The following is a 12,231-nucleotide window of genomic DNA, read 5'->3' as shown; positions in this document are numbered from 1 at the left end:
TTTGGTGTCTTTGCGCTTTGCATTTGTTCTGACACAGTCTCTCAGTGTCTACCAGCTTCCCAGAATTGCCAAGCCACCATCCTAAACATTCCACAACCTTCTCCTTTCCCCTTTTTTCACATCAGTTTGCTTTTGGAAGCAAATATTAAACATTGTTAGGAATCCTGACATTAAAACTTGTCTCAGTAAAGACCTACCAGCAATTCCCAAACAGAGATTTTGTGAATCCTGCTTTGAAGGCCTCTGGTGTTTCCCCATTTTTCCTCTGCACTGTGAAGTGCTGTGTGACACACTGCAGAGAGCAGCTTATGACGCCATTCATAGGCAAAACACACAAGTCTGATACTGTTTCCGAAATACTTTTGTTTGTACTAATAATAAAAGAATTCCTTACTTGATTTCTGTTTGTCCTCCTGCTTTTCGGGCTATTTGAATCAGCTCTCTCCCATATCTCTCTTCCGCTTGTGCTCTGTTAAAAGAAAAACTTACTCAATTTCTCTTAGTGGTACCAGGATCACGTTTACATAAATACTGTAATTGCATACAAGGTACAAAACATGAGAAATAAAATTTCGTTAATTTCTCTGTCTCCTCAATCCTAGTGCTATTAGTTACCTCTCAAATAATTTGGGTGAGCTGTTTATAGAAGAAATAAGGGAAGATGAAGCCCATCTCCATGGCTTTGATTACTGTGGATTAGTACATACATTTTGTATGTATGTAGTATTTACATATGTACATACTATATGATTACATACATATACATGATTACTACATACAATTCTGTCCCCCAAAAGTTGGATTCAATTAGAAGAGGTGTACAGAAGTGTACAGAAGATGCTCAGAGTAGAGGTCCTTTTTTGCAAAAGAAACCTGAAAGATGGTGGGTGACCTGACTCCTCAAAATGAAGAGAGGTTGTGAATAAATAGGAGCCAGGAGCAGCAGGAAAATGTCTGTTAGGAACACGAGGTGCTGCTTGAACAGTGGCAGGGAGGCAGAGGGGGCAGGAGCCTTGCTAGCTGTGAGGCTGCGACTGTTTTACAGGTTGGGCAGTGTGATGTGATGTCTCACCTAATGGGGAACTGTAACTACTGACTCGGGAACATAGTTCTGTTTCTATAGCTAATAAAGAAATACAATCATTTCTTCGCTTTTTCCCCACCCCCAGCTCTGGAAGAAATGTCTGTTCTCTGTTTAAAAAGAAAAAATAGAAGTATTTGTACTAAAGATCTTATTTCCTTTCTCCTGGGTGCGAGATGGGGGCAGAACCGAGGTTTCAGTCTTTGAGTAGCTGTTAAAAACAATGGAATGGTCAATAATAAATAATGAACAGATAGCCTGGTGCTAGGGTTGGACAGGGGGGAGCGGTTTGTTTAGGGTAAGTCCAGTTCCCAAAAGGGGTTTAAAAGCATTTCAAACAGTTTTCAGCCTGAAACTTGGCAATTAGAGAAATGTATTCTGTTCAAAAATGGAATTTTGACGTGGGTGTGAGGCCATGCAACCCCGATAGTTTGTTCTTCCATCTACCTTCCCACTCAGTCAGGCTGTGCTTGATTATTGCTGTTTGCTGAGTTCCAGTGGTTTGAGGGCTTCTCTGTGGGTTTTGCACGGCAGCTGTTGGGGTGGGTCTCTGGGAAGGTCATTGACGGCCCTTTCGACTGTTCCTCGGTGTCCGATGGCTATGAGCACCTTGCGTTGTAACCAGCTGTACCAGTGGCTCTGGTGCAACCATCTTCTGTGACCTGAGGCAGGCTGGTCCTGGTGCAACCATCTTCTGTGATGTGAGGCAGGCTGGTCCTGGGGACTTTCCCCTAGTCCAAGGAGATGGGCCAGGCTGTCGGAACCACAGTGCTTGGTCATACAGCAGCCTACAGTCGCTGCAGCCCGGGGTGGAGGCTGTTCTTGGTCTCTGTCCATGGCTCCCACGTGTCTAACACCAGATGTATAGTTAGTTAATTGGTGTTATCCTGCTCTAGAAATTGCTAGCGAGGTGTTCCTACATCACTGCTTTGGGATTCCTCCCGGAAGAACAGGGTGCAAAATATGGTGATAGGCCACACGGAGGTACCACTTTATTTCCATGTTACTCATATGAAATTTCATCAAAATGGAAATATACTCCAGAGACACATAATATTGCAGTAGCAGAATACATTGATTTTCTTCTGATTTTAATAATAATAAACACTTCTGTGTCAGAGACTTTGCTTAGTGCCAGTGGGTGTACAGCAATGAGAAGGGCTCCAGTGCTACAGTCCCACTTTGCTTGCTCAGTACAGTGTATCACAGGGAAAAAGCATGACCGGCTCTTACGCCAGTCCCAGCTCCTGCAGACCCTTGGGTCAAACCTTTCTGAAACCTCAGGCATGGGCCTGGCCTAGCCCAGGGTCAGAGGAGTGTGGCAGGAGGCTCACACCGTCTTTTCACGTCTTGGTGCTGCCTTTCCTGCTTTCCAGTACTCTTGCACTCCTCTTCTACGTTTCCCTGCAGCTGTTGGGAGCTGGAACGTATTTTGTGTTTTAAATATGGGGCTTTGTCCTGGAATACAACAGCTTTTTCCCTTCCCAGTCTCTTAGGCCCTCCTCTGGACCAGGCAGGGGTATTTGTGAGCAAAAGTAGTTGACCTGGGTGGAAAACTGATAAAGTGTTAGTGTAGTGAGGGCAGTTGGTTTCAGGACTTAGGGCAGCTGCTGCAAGAGTCCCTTTTGAAATTCTGGCATGAAGCCCATGGTATGGGCTGCCTCTAGGAACAGGGATTCGTCCCATGCTTTGGTCTCCTCCTAGGTCATTCCCATGAATGACATGAGGACAAGCTGAACAAACATCTTCCAGAAATAAACTTTTCTGCAACTCAGTGCCTACTATCTTTTCTCCTTATCCTCCTCCCCCAACGTGCATGTACACACACATATGCACACTCACTAGAACGTTCTGAGGGTGTGCAAAAGTTCATGGAAACATTTGTACTTGTGGCTTTCAGATCTGAGCAAAGACTGTATGTGTATTTTTTATTCTTTGTGGGAAGTCCTTCCTGCCTCCAGCACAAACCAGGAAGAACCTTATCCTGTAACTCGCAGAAACCTCTGTAATGTTGTGAAGGAAACACAGGCATACATAGCATCAGATGCATGCTGCGGTGCAGAGCCTTCCTGAAGCCTGCAATCTCTGTAAGTTATGAGTCACAAAGGAGCTGTTTTAAACAGTGAAGCTAAACTACCATCAGACAGATGTGACTTCAGGACTGAGAGAGATATGGCAGTAAAAGAGCTTCCACTGGTGGTTAAAAAAAAAGCAATTCAGAGAGCTTCAGAATTTGATGGGAGACTCGTCACACTGTGAAATAGTCAGGGTTCAGTTTGACAGCTCGCATTGCCTTGAAGACCCAGTGCCTGAAAAGTAGCCTTCAGACACCAACCTAAAACCCGAAAGCTAGCTGGGGACAGCATGGCAAGAAAAAACAGGCTGTGCCTGAGGAAAGCAGAACAATACTTGTAAAGAGACAGTTCTGAGGTGAACTGCTGTAGGATTACCTGCTCAATGTACACTCTGGATTGCATGGTCTTTTCTAGAGGTCACGCATGAGCATGTATGTGTCTCATGCTACATGTTGAAACCCAGCTACTTCAGAAGCAAATTTCAGGTATATTTTTCTAAGACTGAAGTACAAAAATGAATGTCAAAGGAGTCAGAGGAGCTGTGTAGTATGTATTTTCTCACTCACAAATGTGTCAGCTGTCCATAGCTGTTGTTGAGCAGCACCCAAGAAGCACGTAAAGGTCAGACATGAACTACATTTTTATTCAAAGTCTGGTAAGGTTGGCGAGTGATGTTGGCTTTCTTGGGTGTCTGGGAGAGGCTTTTGGTAGCATCTTATGTAGCTTTGTCTGTATTTGAAAAATCACCCATTTTTGGTAGTTGCAGGAAACTGAAACAGTGCCTGTAGCAACAGCATGTTCAAAGAGAAAGTCATTTGCTCCTCATAAAAGGGGAAACTCAGTAATGCTACTTGTGGAGGTATGTGCTACTCTGTGATCCTGGGCCACTAATGACCTGGGTGTTAATGGAGCTCTGGATTTCTGACTTTCAATCTTCTTTCTCTTTCTCTATCTCTATCTCTTTCTCTTTCTCTTTCTCTTCTCTTCTCTTCTTTCTCAAATCTTCTCAAATCTTCTCAAATCTTTGAAATTTCTATTTGTTATCTGCCTTCACAAATCAGATCAAAAGGCTAGGATTCAAATCACCCAGGCTTTTCTACACAAACTAGTATCACTACCAAATTCAGAAACAGCCTACTATTCCCTTCCAGATGCCCAACAGGGAAGAAAATGGAGGCTGTTCAAACATTTTCACTCTGATTTTTCTTACCTCTGCTTGAGCAAATCCTCCACATCTTTGCACATCCTTCTCCCATCCAACAGCCGCTGTATGAGCACCTCATAGCCAGTGTGAAAGGTGAACTCCTTGCACTGGAGACAGAAAGATAAAGAGCTGAGGTGATTTGTGCACATAGTTTGCAGGTTTACCAGATGCCTACTGTCAGTCATATGGAACAAATTAACTTTCTGGAAAAATCAAAAGCACCTTTAGCTTTGCCCAGAGTAATGGCAGCTGGGGCAGGACTATGGGCACAGGTACAGCTGAGGTTTATCCAAAGTGAAAATCTGTAAAAGTTTTTATTAAATCAAGAGGGTTTTTTAATACTGAAAAAGAGAAGTGAGTCACAAATTTTGCTGTGTGGAAGGCAGCACTAGCTGTCTGTTTGGGGAAGTCACATCTAGCATTGGGTGTGGGGTCCTTGCAGAGCAGAGCTGTATGGTAGAGTAGCTCTTAAGGACAACAGATGCTCTTACCATACATTTTCTAGAAAGAATGGTCAGAGCCAAGTCACTGCCACAGGACTCTCAGAAAAACAGTGATCTGCTGTCTAGACGTGAGTGGAGAAGTGAAGGAATCTTGTGCTCGTATTGATCCATGGGGCAGCCGTTGTGCCACCCAGTCAGCGGTGGGGTGGATTAATGAGAGGATTCAGAGCACAGGGAGGCAATTTGCTGTTAGACAACACGGGTTCTGATGTGCTGTTATGTTTTCCTTTAGTAGTGCTGTAACAACTCTTCTCATTGTTGGAATGAGTCTGTCTCTGGTGTAAATTCAATGTGACAGGGTTTGGGGGGGGCGAGGTTTGAGTAGAAGAGAGGCATGTGGGGAGCTTTGGAATGTGGACATGGGATCTGCAGGAAACTGAAAGTCTGTGTTTCTGAGACACTTGCCAGTGAGCTTCCCTTGGTTCTGCGGTCACCCAAGCTCCTGTGCAATACATGGGACTCACTTGTGCCTTTGGGAATTTTTGCCGCCTGTCCTGCTCCACGACCCCAAGTGGCAAATGCAGCTAGCTAAGGCAATCTGTGATTTCCAGCCAGCCACACTGGACAGGCCAGGTTGTGGAGCTGGGTGGAGTTTGCTGCCCCAAAGCCAGGGCTCTTATCTCCTACCAGGGCTCTGCACTGTGCGTGGCTCAGGGCCATGTTGCCCTGCTGTGGGCTGCCACTGCAGATCCCTCCCCATCACACAAGTCCATGCATCACACTTATCCCTCTCCACGTGATCCATCAGAGCACAGCCCTGTCATCTCAGACAAAAATATCTGAGTAATGAGAAGAAAAATAAATTAGTCTTGCACTTCTTTCATCTTTTTCCCAACTTCCAGATTGCACTGCTGCAATGGTAAATCGGAGTCACAGCAAAGTCAGCACTGCTGGGGAAATGCTGGGAGCCCAGAAAGGGAAGGGAATAAACAGAGTTCTGATGTGCTCCGAGTGTGGCACTGGGAGAGGAGTTTTGTGTTCTGCTCCAGGTCTCCCACTGACTCACAACAGGATCAGGACAAGCCAATTTTACTTTGAGAGCCTCAGTTAACCAGTACATAGTGATAATGTTATTGACAATGTAGTGGTGAACGTTATAGCATTATGGTAAAATCATAGGCTGTGTAACCATAAAGAGAATGAATACGTTCCTTCCCTCAAGCAGTTTATGTACAATACAAGTGATTATATGCGAACTGAATAGAGTTTATACATCTATCCACTGTCCTCTAAGCAGTTATTGTTTAATAAATGTGTTAGTTCATTGCTCTCCACCATGACTGCAAAGAAGACAGCTGTTTAAGTTTTGGGACTCGGGAAGGATCCAGGCAAGCAACTGCTGGACACTTGAGCTTGCAGCTTTGCTTCCGTATCACTGGGGCTGGAGTGGAAGAGGGCGAGCTCTGGGGGTGAACGGCGGCGGCAATGGCAGCCCCAGTGCTGCTCACCCACCCTTGCCCTAGGACATCTGTGGGGATGGGCAGGCCTGGGGGGCAGCGGGTTTTGCTTCTTCAAGTAAACCTACAGGTTTTAGTAACATTTCCAGTGCTACAGTTTCTTGACAGCAGTAATTCCTTCTTCCTTAATGGACACTCTTACTACCAGCAGTGGGGAGAAAGGAAAGACAGTAGGATAATGGTTCACAAGAGACACAGACAAATGCCTCTACCAGCAAAGTGTCTGCATTACAGAGCTAGCAAAATAATAATGTAGATAAAAGAATATGGAGAAAATGCAATGGATCTGCTGTTACCACTGTTGCAACCAGAGGAAAACTATAGGATTACATATGCTTATCTGATGAATATGATCACCCCTTAAGAAACAGGATCTCAAACCCAAAACATCAGTTTTCTTAATGCTTCCAAGGGCAAATTACACACACACACATCCCAGGGAGGGATCCTGCTGTGAAATACATGAAAAAAACCACATTTTGGACATTCACAGAGGAAAGTAGGAAAGGTTCTTGATAATACCCCAACAATGGACTTTTCACATCCCCCCTCTCCCTGTTTTTTTGAGGACATCCCAATGGCAGAAGGCATTGCTGCTGTAAAAAACTCTCAGAAATTGCTCCCTCTGCCCGGCAAAAACTACTCTGGTTAGATGCTCCACAACCAACTCACAGCCCAAAAATTTTGATTGTATATTTTCAGATGCAATTAACTACGTCCCATATCTTTGTACACAGCTTCCTTGTCCCAGAAATGCTGCCCAGAGGTAAGTGAAAATATTATATGGGTTTCTATCATCCCAGCAGTCAGGCATATTGCCACAAGCAACAAATTGAGAGTGACAATCACACTGTAAAGTTACTCTGCTGTTTCTGTTCAACATATCTCTTTGTTTAGTAAATGCTAAAACTCACTTAGTGTCTTCCCCCACCTCTTTTAAACTGGCCTAGTTGCCCTAATGAAAGGATGGCAAATTCTGTATGTCCAAGAGAACTGCTTATTAAATTCCCTAAATGGAGAATGCAGCACCAGCTCAATATCAACCCAACACCAGGCATGCAAACACCAGAGTGCTGGGGGTCAGCCTGCTGACCACCAACCCTTCTAGGGGCCTGATACAACTACCTAATGGACTCAATTCAGCCATTTAGACATCTTGTTCTAAACCATAAAAATGCAGAGAAGAAATGCCATATTGAAAAGTGCATCGAGGTTCACTCTGCCTTGGTGTCTAAGACTATTAATTTTGCAGCATGCCTAACCAGACACTCTCTGATGTCTAACAAGATACAAAACACAGTCTGAGTCAAAGGACCCCTTGTGAACTACGCTGCCCTAGGTGGCACAGCAGTGCAGCCTTCTTGGAGCTCTGCAAACAGGCTTGCCTCCAGGACATTTACCAGCATTTTTCACCAGCACTAATGCAAAAGGAACAGGTTACTGTTCCCTTACTGCTCCCCACTGCTCATGACAGATTCTGTGCTCCATCTTTTTGCCTTCCTACTTGCTTACTTCAATGATTTTAGAAATGCAAAAGCCAGATTTTGCTTATTATAATTATAGGAATATTTTAGCCCTGTAATGCAGATAGAAAGATACCCGTTTAAATGTGCAATCTGTAATAGCACTTGCACATTCCTAGATCGCAGGCTTTCTACCAAGCAGGGTATGGGAGTAGTGTTCTCACTGCTCATTCTGTGCACTTGTGTGTGCATGTGTATGTGAAGTGCAAAGAGCCAGGTCCTTACTCAACAGTTTTGGTTTTTTTCTGCTGCCCACTAACATGAGTAAGACATGAACTTGTCAAAAATGGAGCCACTGCAGCCACGTCTGAAGGAGAGCTGAAATCTCCTCTGAGGGAGGCATCACTTACTGCCCGCTACATTTGTGGGGGTTTTGCCCCTGTGGCTGACCCTTGTAGAGGGATTTGGCTCCAGATAAATGCAGGTCTTAAAAGGGCTTCCTACCACAGGTACTCATTTAATCTTTCTTCATTTGGGGGGCATCAATCTCAAAATTTGCTTTATTGTCCTCACTATGTGTTCCTGGAGAACATGGAAGCCGTATTTCAGAAATCACAGCATCCAAAACAGAAAGCAGGGCTGCCTCAGCCTCCCGGGCAGCAGATCTGGCTGTGGTCTAAACAGCACGTGCTTCTGGCACTTCACAGGCTACAGCAAGGAGGGAGAGGAAACACAGGCAGTTGACAGCCCAGGTTTAGACAAGTTTAGGCTGCTATGGTTGCTCACCCTGCAACATGGCTTCTTAATTTCCAACCACAATGTAGCTGTAAATCATATAGGCCTAAGTTTACTTACACAAACATTTCCCTTTCATTTCAACAGCTCTTTTTCTTCTTTCATGCATTACACAACTGCATCATCTCTCAACCTCTTCTTGAATCCAGATGAGCCTCCTTTGCCCTTTCCTGAGATACTGTTCTTTCATTCCATTGGTTCCTGTGTGTTCTTGTAGTACCTGTTCAAGGCTGACTAAATCCCTGTTGGACAAAGATGATGCTCTACTACGCCAGTAAGGACTGATGCTTTGTACCATGGCATTCATGTGTGCTATCTGAGAAACACTTCTGGTACATCAGAGGACGGTATTTGCCTTCTTCCACTATCAAATCATACCAGTAGCACCTAATTGAGCTACCTTCTATTGATATAACTCTAATTTTCTCCTCTTCTGCAATTTTACTTAACAAGGTCCCAGAGTGTATTGGACCTTTTTGCTTCTGATCTCTTATTCTCATTTTGCACTTTGAAATTTTATGTGCTGTCACCCCAGGCTTGAAAGTTATCCCGTACAATATTTCATTCTATGTATCTGTTTCAACAACAGCTACTTCCAGCCCATTAATGTCTTATGCCAGTATTTCCAATGAATATATTGAGCGAAATGAATCCTGAGACCAGCTTTCAAGATCCCTTCCTCCAGCTCAGGCATTTCCATTTCAGCCCAAGCCACCAGCAGCTGCCCCATGGCAGTGTCTTTGCCCGTTTTACAGTTCTCCTCCTCCTGGGTCTGCTCTGCCCTGTTTCGGTTTTCTCCTCTCGTTTCTTAAGGATTTCCTGTGTAGCACCATAACAGGCCCCTCATTTTCTTTGTCAAGACAATCAAGACCGCAAGATTGCATCACATTAAACAACTGTTTAGCCTTGATAAGTTGTCTTGCCTTTATTCTGTTTTCCATTTATCACGTTCTGTCACAGTCAGCTTTCACATTGAATAGTTTTGCAAAGGCTGCTCAGGTACTGCTTGGGTACGTCTCAGCTGGGACTTTGTGATGATTGTAAGAACTAATGAATAGTCAAAGAGCTATTTTTTTTAATTGGAAAAAATGCTTTAATTAGATAATGAATATATTCATTACATGTGTAAAACATAATTTGTTTATAACAAAATCTAGTTAGTTCTTTGGAGGAGGGTGATTTGAATCACCACCAGTAATTCATCTCATTTCCAAGAAAGTGATTCTGCATAGTCAAAGTGTTCGTGGCTGTGAAAGAGGATTTACTCTTTGTTACCTTAACAAAAAAGACAAATTAATCTGCATTGTCCAACAGACCCTTAATCACTACTAAGAAAGTGCTTGACAAAGGGATGTCGGTGTTGCAAGCAGACTCACACTGTCCTGAGAGTCTTCCATTAACACTTCACACGTGCATCGGTCTCTGCCCCAGAGCCCAGGGTTTCTCTTCTCATGGGGAAAATCACAACTAATGGAGAAGTAGCATCTCCTCTCCTCTTCCCAGTTACAAAAATTGCTTCCCTCCAGTGCAATGAGCCCTGTTCCTCCAGAGATGGAAGGAAGGTGAAAGGGAGTATATGACTGAAAACCACAAATTTTATGCTCTAGTTTAACCAAAATAGCTAGAATACTTGAAAGGAGGCATGGAAGAGTGCAAGCAGCGGTGTTGGCAGTAAGCACACTGGGATATGCTTTCTTCTTTCAAATTCTTCTTTTCTCTGAGGCGTAAGGATGCTGTTCCCTCACATTAGCCCTTTCCTAAAGAGACAGGCACCCTGGGACTGTGCCATCCCATCTAGTAAAATTTTCTCCATGGGCAATCACGCAGGTAAAAATTGGGAGTGAATTGTGGGAGAGATTATTCTGAGCTGGCTCTGAGCTGGCTCCTGCAGCCCTGAAGGAGAAGCTCTGAGGAATTTGGTTTGGTAACAAAGGCCACAACTAGGAAAACTGATGGTGTCAGTTCCCTGCCCAGAGGGCAGAAAGTTATTAGGAATATAGCGGGGGGGTAATATAGTTTCTTCTTAACTTCCTGGTGGCTCAAAGCCTAGTAACCTTGTCCTGTGCCTTGCATCTTTAACTAGCTGAGAATCTCTTTTATGAGCCCTGTGCTGCTGGGTGCTCTGAGGGTACTGCAAGGATTTTAGAAAAGCAAGTGTCTATGTTTTGAAGTTTTGAGGGTACTATTGCAATAACTTAAAGTAGGAAAGACTAAAATGCTTTCCTGGTTACTGAAGCATGGTAAACAGCTGTTACAGTGGACCGAAGCAAAAACATCCCAGAAGGCTTGTGTCCAAAGCGCTCACTAAATTGCGTGCCCTTGTATGTCCAACTACTAATATTCAGAAAGTGATGTGAATTGATCAAGTCATGGTGGTTGTGCTGTAGGAGCTGCGGGCTCTTCTGTTGTGGCTGGTTTTCTTGGAGCATTTCTAACACCACCCTGGGACCTGCTTTGCCCATCCAGAGCTTTTTTTACAGGTAGTTTACATACCACAGTTTATACCTCTAACCGCTCCTGCAGGGTAAGCTGGCTTGTCAGCAGCCCCAGGGAAGTGCAGCTGAGGTCCTATGTCCTGTTTGGTAAATGCCACTGCAGCTCCACCTCAGCTTGCTGCATTGCTCAGGGGAGCTGCAGTGCTGGCTGTCAGAAAAGAAAGCTTCTTCGCCAGCACCTCCAGCTGCAAAGCCTGCTTACTTGCTTTTTGCAAGGAACTAGGTCCAAGGTGGTACACAGGGAGAGTAACTCCGAAGATACAGCACGGCAGCTGCACTACCCTGACAGGGAAGAAGGGCTGGAAAAGAAATAACCAGGTAACAGACACTGGGTGCATTGCCTGCTCATGGGAGGATAGTGCTGAGCTACCGTGGTGAGAAAGATAGTATCAAAATCTGCACGTGGGTTTGCATATCTAAGGTGGGCCTGGCTGCAAGTGTAGTGGTATGAGCCCTGACAGTTATAGAATCTATCTATAGCTATCAGGTATTCTTATAGCCCAATGATCCTGCATTTAGGAATTACTTGAAATGTATTATCTGCAAATATTAAAAAAAAATCTTCAAAAGAAACCCACTTTCTCTAAAGTTTGTCTTTGTTCTTAATGGTATTTTCTCAAGGCTTGCTTGTATCAGAAGTATCATCAAGATGGGATCTGGACTGAAAATTATACACATATTGCTAACTCACCTAAACAAAGTGTTCATACAGATTTTCAAAAGAAAAAAAAGAAGCAGCTGAATCTGGTATGGGTACCTTTGGAATTAAAAAAAAAAAAACAAACTTTTTTTCATCATAACTTACCTTGTTTAATTAAGGTAAGCTCTTGACAATTAAAGTAAAACAGAAACTTAAGATTCATTTTTCCAGGTTCAGAAATGAAAAAACTACTGCTGTGAGGAGGAAGTCTAGAGAGAACAGGGGATACTGAGTTTTGAACAAGCATCATTCTGCCGGTATCTTTTCCAACCGTCAGAAAGAAATCCTTTCTTTCCATAGCTGTATCACACATTATCTCAGTCCTGGACTGAAAGTAACCTGTTCTGACCAAGTTATATCAATGAACTGTATCATTGCATCACACCATTGTGTACTGGCACTGCTTAAAAAGAGCGTTTCTAGTTCTTGATCTCTTGATCTGCTAGTCTCCTTGTCAA

The 12,231-nt window shown here is 43.9% G+C and overlaps 1 protein-coding gene across 2 annotated transcripts in view; it reads right to left on the bottom strand.

Annotated features, from left to right (window-relative positions):
• The window catches only part of PSTPIP1 (proline-serine-threonine phosphatase interacting protein 1), a 52,304-nt gene that overhangs the window by 28,420 nt on the left and 11,653 nt on the right, over window positions 1-12,231 (bottom strand). For both annotated transcript variants that reach the window (XM_040600701.1, XM_040600702.1), the window contains 2 exons: window positions 4,367-4,467; window positions 395-469 (listed from right to left, as the gene is read on the bottom strand). In XM_040600701.1, coding sequence (XP_040456635.1) covers window positions 395-469; window positions 4,367-4,467 — 176 coding nt within the window. The remainder of the gene's footprint in view (window positions 1-394; window positions 470-4,366; window positions 4,468-12,231) is intronic.

This window comes from Falco naumanni, chromosome 7, assembly GCF_017639655.2.
Source record: "Falco naumanni isolate bFalNau1 chromosome 7, bFalNau1.pat, whole genome shotgun sequence".
Taxonomy (NCBI): domain Eukaryota; kingdom Metazoa; phylum Chordata; class Aves; order Falconiformes; family Falconidae; genus Falco; species Falco naumanni.
The sequence above is the reverse complement of the archived record's forward strand: the minus strand, read 5'-3'. Positions and strand labels throughout refer to the sequence as shown.